The sequence below is a fragment of the Fusarium tjaetaba genome (assembly GCF_013396195.1).
Source record: "Fusarium tjaetaba strain NRRL 66243 chromosome Unknown NRRL66243_c0000122, whole genome shotgun sequence".
NCBI lineage: Eukaryota > Fungi > Ascomycota > Sordariomycetes > Hypocreales > Nectriaceae > Fusarium > Fusarium tjaetaba.
In genome coordinates, this window is record NW_023501318.1 from 160,542 (window position 1) to 174,967 (window position 14,426).

The following is a 14,426-nucleotide window of genomic DNA, read 5'->3' on the forward strand; positions in this document are numbered from 1 at the left end:
CGGGGTGAGGTGAGGGCGAAGATATCTGGGTAACAATAAGGCTGCAAGACACGTCGCAGGCCACGGAACTCGGCTTTACGATCAGCCGCAAGCCTCCAAAGCACAATGACATCATGACTTTTATCTCGATGTTCAGCTGTTCGCTTGATGGGTATGTATTATTTGGATACGTAATGCGTGTAGGTTTACATAGCTCATCTCGTGCTGTTGGGAAGTATACAAGTTCAACAGAATTAGACTCTAACATATATAGGCTAAGTTGGGACCCTCATTCAAAAGCGGAAAAGGTGATATCTCTGCAAACTGTAGGACAGCAGGATTATTAATCTTGAAACAGTGGGCAGCAAGCAGGTGAACGAAACCATACAACTAATAAATCCATAGAATTCCCTCCAACCTAGCCCGATTTCTTCTCACCATCCTCATTGACCTTTGGAACAGCCCCAGCGTTGTCTCCAATGCTTTCCTGGGGAACATCCTTGCCCCCATCTTGAGGTACAGTGGCATTTTCTTCTGTGGCACCGTCCTTACTACCCTGGTCATCTTTATCCTCGACAACCCGGTTCTCATTCCCTTGAGTTTCTTTAGTTTCTTCCTGAGCCTCACTATCTTTCTTTCCCCAGATCCTCACGCTGGGCATGGAAACATTGCCCAGTGATGACACGGAGCTAGGTACCTTGGGCATACTTGGCATATTGGGCATGCTAGGAAGGTTTGGCATCTGCGGGATCCTGTTTGGCAGCCAACCCTTGGCGTCGGCGCCGGTTTGCTGAGCCACGCCGAAGAGGTAGTTGAGGTAGGTTCGCTTCTCAACTGTGTCAGCACCTTCAATATCTGCATCGGCCACGATGCCTTCACCCTTGTCATCGGGGAGGGGAACGAGGGAGGCAGCGTTGGCGATGTCCAGAGGTGATTCGTCTGGGAGACCCGTATCATTGTCGCTATCTTTGTCATTTGCGCCCTCAGCCTTCTCGTCTCCTTCAATTCGGCCAGGATCCTTTTCAAGAATCTCCTTGGTAGTCTCGGTCTCTTCTGTTTCTTCGGGAGGTGTCTCGCGGAATTTGGGATCATCAAAAACGTTCTCTTCGCTCTGGAACCACTCTTTGATGAGCTCAGCCGACTTGTCTGTCATCTCCTCGTAACCTCGATGTTTCTCAGGTCTGAACATATTGAGGTGCGCTTCAATCTCATCTTCAGCCTTGGGCATGACGCATCTTTCGAAGATTGGGTAAGCTGAGTGGCTCTCTTCGGGAACAGCGCAGAATGTTCGTTCAGGGACAAAGTATCCTCCGCTCCAGTAGCCATTCTCTCCAAGAGAACAGTAAAAGTCGTGCATTCCAACACCCTTGAGTGAGCCAATGCGTTCGAGTCGACGGTTCAGCTCTTTTTGTCGGAGGAGTGCACCGACAAACGTGACATGATCCGAGAGCCAGGCGAAAGACTTTCCGACATTTCCGCGGTTGATATAGGCCAGACCTTGTCCGAGAGCATCCATTCCCTGACGGTAGCTTTCGGCCACAGACTCTTTGTTTATGTTCTTCATGCTCTTCATCCCTTGAATGATGGCTTCTCGGTTCATGTAGGCTGCTACACCGCCAGCTGCGATGGCGCCAACAGTACCTGTTTTGACAGCTACAAGCTGCCATGTTTTCCACTGGGGTCCCCGTGTGCTGCTGGTAACAGCAGTGGTTGCAGCACGTCGAGCGCTAAGTCGTGCAAGACTAGCAGGCGCGGCTGCAGAGATCGCTGTCATGACATTGAAGACGCTGTTGACTTTTTGATAATTGGAGAAAGCGCCATAGACGAACATGGAGCGGGCCAGACCATTGTAAGGCGTGTCGAATGTGAGAATACCTTGGATGAGTGGAAACAAGGGATCGTTCTCATCTCCATTGTTAGCTCTGTCGTTGATGGCTAGGAACAGAGTATCTGCTGCAACGAAGCCTCTGGTAGAGTGTGAGCCGATGTATAAAGCCAAACTTGGTCTGATCAACTTACCCCATCGAGTGAGCAACGAGAACAACTCCTACATCTCTGTCATGAGGAGGCCATGGCTTTTCCGACTTCTTCTTTCGGATGGCCATTACCTGCTCCTTGAGCCTGTATTAGGGTCAGTGATCTGAGCGTCTTTGATTTAGTTGAGTCGACCTACCACTCTAGGAAGCCTTCCGCGGCCTGAGCCAATTCACCAGTAGTTTCATACTTGGGATATACGATGGATTCGATTTTATCGTCTGGGAGTTCTCTGGCGACTGCTTTTTTGAGGTCCTTTGATGGTGTAAGTTGGAGCTATTAGGCTTGTCGCATTTAGCGTGGGTCACCACTCACATAGGGAAATTCATGAAAGGTATTATCGGTACCCTAAGGATGTCAGTATCCTATAGTAAAGGAAATGCGACTAACGCACCTTGAATCCGTGGATAAAACAAAGCAATAGAGTGCGCGGCATCTTGAATGTCGATATAGGTAGGTAGGTTGTTGATGATCCCGTCTCAGAAGCAGAAACCCTTGGGGTTCGGAGTAATAATACAAACAAATAAATAAAGTTTACGGCAGCTGCACCAAATAATGACGTTGTCGGTTGTAGGACAAAGATGATGGAGTTCCAGGTTTTCCAGCCACACTCGATCCAAAGTACGCGTGGCGAGTGTGTATGGTACAAAGGAGCCAATCCAATCCTGTTGTGAGGAGATGAAAGGCGTTGACGTTTTGTTGGCGATAACGTCATTTTATGGCATCGTGCAGCACTAGCATCGGTCATTGGCCACGTTTTGGCTCCTAGCGCAGTCAGAAGATCAAGATCCAAGATCCAAGATCCAAGATCAAGATCAGCTATGCAAAGAAAAAAGCTTGATTGTTTCAGATCCTTGCCTAGAAAAAAAGATGAATTTAGAGGCATTTTAATTAAACAAACACCAATAACCATGCCTTGGAGGCCTGAATGCTGGCCTCACTTGGCTTTGCCACCACTTGCAGCCTTGACCAACTCCTCCCACTCGATATCCTCCTGATCATCAGCATGAATAAAAACACTCATATTGACTGCCTTTTTCAGATATTCCATCGTACTAGCGTAGAGCATGCGAAGCTATTCCCCAGTCAGTAATTTGAGTCAACTTAGCATGTGACAGCCCTACCTTGATAGGCGAGGTCTGTGGGACCCAAGATATAAAGATCGTCTTAGTCCTGTAACTTTTTATTAGTAAAATTTGGTACCAAACCCGAAGAGATTACCTTTTTCCATCTTCTCCAAGGTCGTAATCGACATCGTAGAGTGCATAGCGCGGAGCCGATTTTCCAGACTTGTCGACCGCCGAGAGAAGCTTCTGACGGAAAGTCTCATACTCAGTATCAGGAGACGTCTCTTCAACAATAACGCGCTGCTCGTCGTCGGTAATTTTGAAGATGACGAACTTGATCTTACTCGATCCCTTTGCAAACCGAAGATCATTGGCTGCAGTGATGCAGTCTTGGTCAATCAAAACACTGTGTATCAAGATTAGTCGAAGATTCCAGAATGATTTCAATGTCAGTACTTACCCAGAAGCAGACTTGATACAAAGAATAAGTTAGAGTCAAATGCACTGGCTGCAAGGTCAGAACGAACTTACCGCCATTTTGTGTAGTTTGCAAGATTTGTTGTTGATAGGAAACAAGCAAGATAATAAAGAGAATTGGAGAGCTGTGAAGTAGATTGAATTTCCAACAGCAAGCACATATCAAGGAAGATCATATTCATTAAATACTCAAAAGAGGTTTTTACTATGACTAAATACCAAAGGTTGGTGTCCAGGAAAAATGTTCAATTGTCTGGGTTTCTCTCTGCCTAGTCAGGCATCCAAATAAATGGCTGCACCTCAGAGAGCGGATCTCATCACATCATTATCACAATAGTCTTTCGGCTAGGGAGCAAGATGAAATATTTGCCACGCGAATACAAGGCAACAATATCAATCGGATGAAAACAAAAAATGTCTCAACAAATATAGTTGCCTTGGAGAAGTTTCGTATGTTCATTAGCTGCCTGATTTCATTTGATGAAAACGATCCACTGGTTACGCGTTAAGACGAAGCATCTAGTTTCTTTTTGGCTTTGATCTCATCTAATCAAGTCATATACAGGATCACTCCCCGAAATCCATAGCAAACATGTCAGATGATGGGGGTTGTCCGTTGATCCAATCAGCCAATATGTTAGTCATGTCATCAGTGAGAAAGTCCGCAAAACCATCAGTACCAGCCTGCTGTTCCGCAGGTTGAATAGCCATATCTGTCCAAGTCAAGGGATCATTTTCGGAAACACCAGCCACCTGGAGTGTATCATTGTTCTGATCGTACATTCCCACTGATGTGTTTCGAGATTCGGCCATTCGACGGGCAAGTCGTGCAAAGGTAGAACAGATTTGATAGAGCTTCTCAGCCCCAATGTTGATATCTCGGGCGCTCCGAAACGTGGTGACTACTTGCTCGAGAAGCTCTACGTCTTCAAGACTAGATGCCGCTATCGAGTGCAGAAATATGACGACAAAAGGTGTGAATGATGAGTTGTGAAGAGCCCTGCTAGTGTAAGCTGACAGGTCTAAGCAGGCTAGGGCTGACTTACCAGTCGATGTAGTCTGCTTTCGAGAGCATCTTGTCGCCACCGTAGCCTGAGAATGCGAGTAGATGACTCTGTAGAGAGAGCCTTGCTGCTTGAAAGCACTGAGAGGTCATGTCTGTACCTACTCCTGGCATTGCCGGAGCTCGTAACAGAATGGTTAGAGTTGAGTAGTACATGATGTCCCAATGGGTCTTTGAAAGCTTCAGAATCTCTGCAAAGCGCACTGTACTTCCATCCATCTACACATGTGTTAGTTCAGTGACCAGCACAGACTCAAAATATCAGAAAGGAGGCCTACATGATCCAAATCGTATCGCCATTGATGCATGTCAGTAACCAATGCATCAATCCATTGTCTGCGATCTACAGCAGGGGACTGTAGGCCAGAAACAGAATAAAGCTTATCAAATATCAAACCCTGGATCTTGGCTAACCTAACGGCTAGTATAAAAAGTTCAGTCCAAGGCTTCTCAGCCGGGTCATCCTGTATAGTGGGATAATGTGCGTCAACTTCAAAGTCCTGGATCCTCGAGGCGTTGCCAAAATGGAGAGAGTTTGTCTTGTCAAAGACATAAAGCGTCCAGAAGAGCCGACGCTTGTTATCAGCGAAGCCACTTTGGTCTTTTTGATAGGTTACCTCTCGATGGTAGCCCATCATCTGGCAGTGACTGAGGCCTGCGTTGACTAACGAACGGGCCAGGACAGGAGCGGCTTCGTTCTGAATCTTGAGAACCTATGATGAACAAAAAGGTTGATTAAAAATCTGGTCAAAGACGATATGAGAGAAACTAACCGCGGCTGTGATAGCCAGAATATTCTCAAAACTGGGCACCGTCATAAGCTCAAAGGTTTGAAGACCTTGGTCGAAGTTTCGCTCAGCCTGCGCTTTGAGTTCCTCCAGGTTATGCTCTTCACCTAGGCTATCCTTTGTGATGATGAATTCGCGGAGCAGTAGCCGCATGATACCATTGACGCTTGTAATATGCCCAAGAGTTACTGGTTCCGTTGGGAAGTAGACCTTTTGGCACAGGTGCTCAATGAGACGCACGTCAGTGAGGGCTTGGCCAGGAAAGAATCGGGTAGGATTAGCTATATATCTGGTTAACCATTGGATCAACAGAGTTCCTAAATGTGTGTTGGTTACTACCCTTGATCTTGCGTAGAATAGTAAGGACAACTGAAGCCGGTAGAGGTGTAATTTCTGGCATGGAACGAGTCGAGGCAGCGAAGGGCAATTTCCTATCATTATGGCTCTTGAAGATAGAGTTCAATTGGTTGAATGATTCGCTGATTGTCTGTGCTGCTTCAGGACTCTCTGCAGCTGCAGAGCGTTGAACCTCTTGGCTAGCCTGGACGGATTGCTGAAGAAATGACGACGTTCCCTCGTACAATGCGCCGCCAGGAGATGGGGCTACATCGTATACACTGGGCTCGGAAGAACCAGCTGGAGAAAGGGAAAGTGTCTCTTTTGGGCGCGTGGGTGCGGATGCTGAAGCAGGCGTAGAAGTCGATGGCTGTTCAGGTTGTTTGTCTAGACGTAGCTCAACCTTGGCCAGCCTAGCTTCAAGAGTTGCCACATATTCTTCTCTTTATGGGAGAATGAGCAATTATAGATTCATAGGGAGTAAAAGGGCTTACAATTGATTTATTCGGTTGTCTGGCTTTGAACGTGCATCTGACTGAACAGAATGGGCTTGTTGGCAAGCTATACCGGCAGCTTTACAGTTTCCACATGGATGGGATCTGTCACAGCGAATCTAGGAGAGTCAGAAATGAAAAGACATATTTAGGTATAGTATTGACCTTGCGAACTTTACATGCTTCACACTTTTGCATTGTCAGTTTCTTGAGCCATAACGGGATAAGAGGGCTTTGTCTGAGCAGTACGTACCGCCCTTGGGACCTGAGAGAGCCTAGCCCGCCTAGCCAGAATAGTCTCCTCTCCTGACATGACCCTAGCGAACCAAGTTTCACCCACTATACGAATCTTCAGTGCAATGGGAGGTCAAAGATTGCGTTGCGGGAGAACGGGCTCGCGGAGGAGAGGGAATGCTGACGCCCTCGCTACCTCGGAGGCGCGGGCCCGTGGTCCCGAGCCCTACAAGATGCCCCTAATTCTGTTAGTGCAGATCATGTCAATTGGCTGTCCGTGTCTCCCGCGGGTCCGTCCAAACGAGGGAGCCTACAGGCAGTCTAGACGACAAAAAGACTGAGCCATATTTGGGAGAGATTTAGTACATCTTGGATGAATTAATTTTGGCATCTTGCTAAAGCTGCAGCGTACTCAGGGATGGGATTGATTGTCTTGGTAGCGAAAATATGGGAATGCAGTCAGCATGAGCCATTCTGTATGACCCGCTTGCGTACCCAAGTAAGATTGTGAGCCTAGACATGTCCAAGGAAGAAGGAAATAAGTATCCAACAACGCCACTCTCGTTTAGCCTGACATCAAACATTCTCAATTAGACAGTTCTTTCACTTCTTTCTCTTGAGCGTTCCTTTAAGCTTCTAGCCTTCGTTTCAACTTCTCTTCTTCTCTTTTACCACTTTCATAATAGATTCTGCAGTAACTTCCAACATGGACGCCAACAACGAGAAGAAGATCCTTGTTGAGGACTCAATTACAACGACGCAAAAGGATGAACCTGAAAAGCAGGCTGAACTTGGAGATCTCTGGGTATGACTATGCTATTCTACTGGAGTAGGTGAACTCGCGACTTACACATCGCAGCGCGTCTTTCGCTTCGCCGACCGCCTCGACTGGATCCTCAACTTCACATCCCTCATCTGCTCCATTGCGTCTGGAGCAACACTCCCCCTGATGACTATTGTCTTTGGCCAGTTCACTGGCCGATTTAGCGACTATGCGAGTGGCAAGACAGATCCCCAGGGCTTTCAGGATGAGGTCAACACATTCGTCCTCTGGTTTGTCTACCTCTTTGTGGGCAAATTCGTCCTCAGCTATCTGGCCACTTTAACCGTTACCGTTTCCGGAATCCGAACGACACGAGTACTTCGACAGCGTTTCCTGGAACACCTTCTTCGAACCGAGATCTGGTACTTTGATACGGCTAATGTTGGATCACCCGCGACACAGATGACTACCAATGTTACTCGTATCAACCAGGGTATTGCTGAGAAACTGTCACTCCTTATCCAAGGACTGGCCATGTTTGTCTCATCATTTGTCGTCGCGATAGCAGTCCAGTGGAAGCTGGCACTCATCACTTTGACTGTCGTGCCTCTCTTCTTTTTCATCATTGGCTTTGGAATGACCCTTGATGCGCCTATCGAAGCAAAGGTCCAGGGCAGTTACTCCCAAGCCAATGTCTTCGCCCAAGAGGTTATGGCTTCCATCCGGACTGTCCATGCCTTCTGGGCACAGGGCAGAATGACAGTGCGATATGATGACTATCTCAAAGAGGCTCACGTCTACGGAAAGAAGAAGTCATTCATGTACGGGGTCATGAGCTCATCCACTTACTTCTGCATGTACGCTGGAAATGCTTTGGCCTTCTGGCAGGGTTTCCGCATGTATCAGAGTGGTGAGATCGACTCTGTCGGTACTGTATTCACGTGCGGCCCCCCATCTTGACTTACAACTCTCAACTGACAGTTCATAGCGTTGTACTATCTGTCTTGCTTGCATCATCATCGATTGGTCTTCTCTACCCACAGGTTCCGGCCCTGGCCAACGGTGCGGCAGCAGCTTCCGAGCTCTTCAAGATCTTCGATAAGCCATCCTCACTGGATCCTCTCAGTGACGAAGGCAAAATTCCCGAAAACTGCCACGGCCACCTCGAGGTTGAGAAAGTTTCCTTCTCATACCCCTCTCGACCCGACACAAACGTGCTCAATAACATCAGTCTCAACATTCCAGCGGGCAAAACCACCGCTATTGTCGGGGCCAGTGGCTCGGGAAAGAGTACTATAATTGGTTTGTTGGAGAGATGGTACCTACCAACCTCTGGCCGCTTCCTTCTTGACGGTATGGATGTATCCATGCTGAATGTCAAGTGGCTTAGGTCTCAGATGGCTCTTGTCCAGCAGGTAAGACAACTACTGTTGGTCCTCGTAGACATTTCAGCTAACGCATAATTTTAGGAGCCAGTTCTATTCAGGGGAACCGTGTTTGAGAACGTGGCCAAGGGTTTCACAGAGGCACAGAAGGTCCTTAGTCTTAGTGAACAGAGGAAGCTGGTGCAGGAGGCCTGCGAAGCCAGCTACGCTCACGAGTTCATTCAAAAGCTTGAACAGGTAAGCATGCCCCTCCACTTCAGCCCAGCTTATCTAACACTACCTAGGGCTATGATACATATCTCGGCGAGCGTGGTGGCACACTTAGCGGTGGCCAAAAGCAGCGAGTTGCCATTGCACGCAGCGTTGTCTCCAACCCCAAGATCCTTCTCCTTGACGAAGCAACAAGCGCCCTCGATCCCAACGCCGAGCGAATCGTTCAAAAAGCCTTATCTCGAGTTTCTCAAGAGCGAACCACAGTGGTCATCGCGCATCGTCTGTCAACCATCAAGGACGCTGACAACATCGTCGTTGTTTCAGCTGGACAGGTCGTTGAGCAGGGCACTCACGAGGAACTTCTTGCACTCAATGCTCACTATGCCAGACTCATTCGTGCACAGAACCTTGCAGTCTCCACCAATGATGTTCATAAGGACATGAGTGCGAAGCAGGATATGATCGAAGTCGAGACAGACGAGGAGGTGGCGCGCGTCATGACAGCTCAGACCGAGAAGTCCATGGTGTTCAAGGATGGAGACGCCAAGCCAAAGGACCGCTCTATTATGACGAGCATCTTCCTTATCCTCAAGGAACAAAAGGCCCTTCTACCTCACATCATTGTCGCAGCACTCGCCTGTAGTATCGCCACAGCGACCTGGCCAGGCCAAGCTGTCTTGTTCTCCCGGCTCATCACTGCCTTCTCTTCCAGTGAACCATCTGCATCAGATGCCAACTTCTATGCCCTCATGTTCTTCGTCATTGCGCTTGGCAATCTAGTCGCCTATTTCACCATCGGATACATCTCCAACCACGTGGCTCAATCCATCTCTCATCAGTACCGCCTCGAGCTGTTCAGTCGCATGGTCGTCATGGATATTGACTTCTTTGATCGACCAGAGAACTCATCCGGTGCTTTGGCTTCAACATTGTCTTCAGTCCCCACGAGTTTGACAGAGCTTCTTGGACTGAACATCTATGTTGTTCTCGTCATGGCTGTCAATATCACCGCTAGCTCCATCCTTGCCCTGGCTTATGGTTGGAAACTGGCTCTTGTTATGGTGTTTGCAGGTTTGCCTCTTCTTATGGGTTCTGGCTACTTCAAGATTCGTCTTGAGTCTAGACTTCATGAGAGTAATGAGGCAAGATTCCGAGAGAGTGCCAGTCATGCTAGCGAGGCTGTCTCTGCCTTGAGGACCGTTGCCTCTTTGACCGCCGAGTCAGACTTTATACAGGCATACTCTGAGACTCTGTCAAGCATCGTTGCCCAATCGGTCAAGTCTCTCTCGATCTCAATGTTTGCATACGCCTTCTCACAATCTATCGAGTTTCTGGTTATGGCACTCGGATTCTGGTACGGCTCACGACTCATCTCCTCCGGCGAGTACACATCAGAGCAGTTCTTCCTCATTTTCATGGGTGTCTTATTTGCGGGCCAAGCTGGTGCCCAGCTGTTTGCCAACTTGGGTAGTCTCACAAGGGCAAAGGGTGCGGCAAACTATCTATTCAATCTGCGAGAAGAGCAACCAGTCGTTCGAGAGACCGATGAGAACCAAGACCGAGGTCCTGATCTTGACCAGCCCATCAATGTTGACAACGTGCACTTCAAGTACAAGAGTCGCAGTACCAAGGTCCTTCATGGGCTTTCAATGGATGTAAGTCTTCCCTTACCTATTTCCATAATATCCACTAACGTCTCCCAGATCAACCCATCTCAGTTTGTTGCGGTTTGCGGTCCCAGTGGCTGCGGCAAATCAACCCTGGTATCTCTCCTTGAGCGATACTACGATCCTACATCTGGCAAGATCTGCGTTGGTGGGCAGGACATCAAGGATGTTTCACCTCGCCTCTACCGTAACGAGATGTCCATGGTTCAACAGGAGCCTGTCCTCTACGAAGGAAGTGTACGAGAGAACATCTTGATGGGACTTGATGGTGACATTGACGATACATCTGACGAACGACTCAACGAGGCTGCTCGACAGGCCAACATCCTTGAGTTTGTCTCATCCCTACCAGAAGGATTCAACACTCCATGCGGTGCACGAGGCACAGCATTTTCAGGCGGTCAACGTCAACGAATCGCCATTGCCCGTGCTTTGATCCGCAAACCGAAGCTTCTTCTTCTCGATGAGGCAACTTCGGCGCTCGATACACACTCGGAGCAACTCGTCCAGGAGGCACTGGAGCAGACGAGAAAGGAAAGCGGATGCAGTGTGATTGCAGTTGCCCATCGACTTTCGACTATTCGAAACGCTGATGTCATCTTTGTGCTTGTTGGTGGAAAGGTTGTTGAGGTGGGAACGCATGAAGAACTTCAGGCTAAGGGAGGTGTATATGCAGATATGTGCCAGGCTCAGTCTCTGGATAGAGAGGCCTAGGATGAACCTTTTGTTTTTCCTTGCATTTAGATTTAGACTTCTGTACTCATCATAGAGAGCTAACATAGCTCCTTTCATTTACATTCTCACTGCTACTCTTCCTTAATATTACTATTTTTATTCCAACTTTCTTTACGCGTCCACTCGGTGATGAAAAACAACATCTACAGGATAGGCTCAATCTGATCTGAGAGCAGTGACATTCAACCCCTGCATATGGTATGGACTACTCGCTTCGCCCCGTCGGAGCGGTCGGTACACTAGTGAGCACGGAAAAGTTTCTGAAACGTGCAATTAAGCCTATTGTTAAGCATCCCATACCACTCCGTAAGAATGTTTGCTACAAGCACATGGGACCTTGCAGCGATGACGATCCTCTTATTCTCCATTAAGCCAGCCCATTTAAGGTGGATTTCCGTTTTATCCAACAGGCTGAATTACTTCAGACGGAAAAGTCCACATTTGCTGCAACATAATGGCAGGAAAGGGTAGTAACAAATTCTTATCCGTAGAAAACGGAACATGGCCTGGATAAAGAAGGTAGTGAAATCCAGAAGCGTCGGAACCTGGCTCGCCGAACCTGGTAATAGTGGATCTTGATGCTGGCAAGTCTCCATACGATGCTGAAGGTTCAGAAGGAGTGGGATACCGGTAGTTGAGTCAGATAAAGTGTGGCTTAGAAGATCATACCCCTTGAGGGATATTCCCCTTTGAGAAAGGGACGTTTGTATAATGCCGCTGTCGTAAGTTTAGTGATTGCGACCTTTCCATAATAGGATGGAAGTTGTGCTGGAAGGATTATATCACAGTGATAACCGTGCTGTAGGAACGTTGCATTTTAGCCTGTTAAATGCCAAGGTGACTTATGACAGGGTGTGTAGGTTTTCCCCTGCAGCCAACCATTACAAGGGGCCGAAATTTAATCCCGAGTATTACCTCAGACTGCTCAAAGTCAAACAGGGGCATTAAGACATAAAAACAATGAAATCACTCATATGAGTTTGCCCCGTTCTCCCAAGTGTTGATCTTATCAGCTCTGCAATCATGGCATCACCACGCTCTCTGCGACGTCTTGTCTTCGCCTCTCTCTTTTCCCTTGCTTTTGCCCAGAACAAGGCCGAGGAACTGACTAAATGTCTCGACAAGGCTGGCGTGAGAAACGTCATCGAGTCTGACAGTCAATGGGCCGCAGAGACAACTCAGTTCCAGAAGCGTATTCGTCCCCAGCCTGCTGCAATTGCGTTCCCCGAATCTCGCGATGAAGTCGCTCTTGCGCTAGAATGTGCGCGAGAGGCTGATGTCTACGCAAATGCCCTTGGTCCTGCCCACTCGTTCCAAGGAAATGGCTTCGGAAAGCCCGGGAACTTGGTCATCAACATGGCTGCGTTTGACGACGTCAAGTATGACTCAAAGACCACCCTCATGACCTTCGGTGGCGGCACTCATGTTGGACCTGTTGCCAAGTATCTTTGGGACACTGCTGGACGCCATGTTCCTCACGTCCGTGGTGCCCATGTTGGTGTTACTGGATCCAGCATCGGAGGCGGCTTTGGTACCACCTCACGTTATCTTGGCACTCCCATGGATAACATTGTCGAGGTTGAGTACATGCTGTACAATGGTACTGTCGTCAAGGCTGGAAAGGGCTCCGAGCTCCTTTGGGCTGCTAAAGGTGCTGGAGCTTCCTATGGTATCATTCTCTCCATGACTACCAAGACCTTCAAGCCTGAGTTCGACAAGGCTATCAACTTCACCCTCTCTATGGGCGATCTCAGCGCCAGAGACGGCGCCAGGGCTCTCGTAGCCATCCAGGACTACGCTACCAGCAAGGACTGCCCTGATACCTTTGCCTTCCGATGGAGCTTGATGGCTCCTCCTTATGATGGCACCGGATACTTCTACGGCAATCCCGACAGCTTTGACGATGTTATTCGTCCTCTAGTTAACAAGATCAAGACCATCAAGTCCGCTGTCGAGGTCAAGAAGACTGTCCTTCCCTGGTGGGATCTTGAAGTTGCTGTCGCTGGTGCTGGCATGAACCAGCCCGACGGCGGATTTCTCGGTGGACGAGCATTCTACACTCAATCTCTGACCACTACGACCGACCACCCTCTCACTCTTGAACAAGCTCAGATTCTCTTCGAGAGCACAACACTGGCCTTCAACCGAACTGACCTGACAAAGTTCGCCTACCTTGATCTCTGGGGCGGTGTCTCCCGCAACATCAAGGATAGCGACACAGGTTATGCTCATGGCAGAAACCTGTGGCTGATCCGCTGGGACGCCAACTCTGTCAACCCCTTTGTCTTCCCTGCCGACGCTATTCCTTACCTGAGAGGTCTTATGAAGCCATTCGAGGACGCTCTTGTCAAGGGCGGCTCTAAGCTCCGTGGCTTTGTCAACTATGCCGATACCGAGCTTACTGAAAAGGAATGGAGTTCGCGCCTCTATGGTGAAAACTATGAGAGACTCAAGAAGATCAAGGCCAAAATTGATCCCGAGGGTCTGTTTACTGGTCACAAGCAGTCTATCCCTTTGCCTTAGACATCTAAGTAGAGGCAACAAATGTTTATTGTATATAGTTCTGAAAGTATTTTAGCTTAGTGATCAGAAAGAAAAGGATATCGAGTTTGAATGATTGAATGATAAACTATACTCATTTTTGTCTACCTAGTTTCAATATCTGCCAGTGAAATGGTTGCCCCAAGATTTAAAGTGAAGATGGTCAGTCAGTTGCCTAATTGGGCAGTGAGTGGATCACGGGCACTAAATCGTTTATGTAATTGGCTCAGTCCATCTAAGCTTAATTTTGCTGTCCCGACGGTGCAAATTCAGCTCAAATAATATTATTGATGGAACTGGCGATGCAAAAAATAGGCTCACGTAAACAGCCAAAACGGAAAAAGATGAGGCACACCGGATTTGAACCGATAACCTTCAGGAATCTCCGTGCTTAATAGCTGGAATCTGACGCGCTACCGTTGCGCCAGCGCCCCACTGTTGGAGAAGGGTGTCGCAAAGAGATATTATATTGGTCTCCTTTGCCCTAGGCCTTCATAATGAGGATTGATAGTAGAGCCTTGACATGTTTGCATTATGACAAATCCTATAATGTTGGTATATCTGGATTTGCTTTACCATAGACTTTTGAAACTATTAAACTATATATAAGCCAAGTATCTTGACGCCACCATAAGTGAAAACAATAGTAG

General features: G+C 48.1%; 5 protein-coding genes across 5 annotated transcripts; 2 read left to right on the plus strand and 3 right to left on the minus strand.

Annotated features, from left to right (window-relative positions):
- Positions 1-397: 397 nt before the first annotated feature.
- Positions 398-2,449, minus strand: FTJAE_6248 (uncharacterized protein; the record flags this gene model as incomplete). The annotated part of the gene is made up of 5 exons (XM_037352840.1): positions 398-1,946; positions 1,999-2,100; positions 2,153-2,268; positions 2,329-2,361; positions 2,408-2,449. 5 exons carry the CDS (start codon positions 2,447-2,449, stop codon positions 398-400), a joined length of 1,842 nt encoding a protein of 613 aa, XP_037206649.1.
- A 501-nt stretch (positions 2,450-2,950) lies between these two features.
- On the minus strand, positions 2,951-3,617 carry FTJAE_6249 (cofilin; the record flags this gene model as incomplete). Its single annotated transcript, XM_037352841.1, has 5 exons — positions 2,951-3,088; positions 3,138-3,186; positions 3,235-3,486; positions 3,541-3,551; positions 3,612-3,617. 5 exons carry the CDS (start codon positions 3,615-3,617, stop codon positions 2,951-2,953), a joined length of 456 nt encoding a protein of 151 aa, XP_037206650.1.
- A 507-nt stretch (positions 3,618-4,124) lies between these two features.
- Positions 4,125-6,455, minus strand: FTJAE_6250 (transcriptional regulatory; the record flags this gene model as incomplete). Its single annotated transcript, XM_037352843.1, has 7 exons — positions 4,125-4,557; positions 4,604-4,649; positions 4,722-4,839; positions 4,899-5,333; positions 5,394-5,689; positions 5,745-6,114; positions 6,429-6,455. The coding sequence occupies 7 exons, from the start codon at positions 6,453-6,455 to the stop codon at positions 4,125-4,127; spliced, it is 1,725 nt and encodes a 574-aa protein (XP_037206651.1).
- A 723-nt stretch (positions 6,456-7,178) lies between these two features.
- FTJAE_6251 (multidrug resistance) lies at positions 7,179-11,214 on the plus strand (the record flags this gene model as incomplete). The annotated part of the gene is made up of 6 exons (XM_037352844.1): positions 7,179-7,277; positions 7,332-8,176; positions 8,224-8,650; positions 8,705-8,857; positions 8,905-10,488; positions 10,537-11,214. 6 exons carry the CDS (start codon positions 7,179-7,181, stop codon positions 11,212-11,214), a joined length of 3,786 nt encoding a protein of 1,261 aa, XP_037206652.1.
- A 1,044-nt stretch (positions 11,215-12,258) lies between these two features.
- Positions 12,259-13,758, plus strand: FTJAE_6252 (berberine bridge enzyme; the record flags this gene model as incomplete). Its single annotated transcript, XM_037352845.1, has 1 exon — positions 12,259-13,758. One exon carries the CDS (start codon positions 12,259-12,261, stop codon positions 13,756-13,758), a length of 1,500 nt encoding a protein of 499 aa, XP_037206653.1.
- Positions 13,759-14,426: the final 668 nt, after the last annotated feature.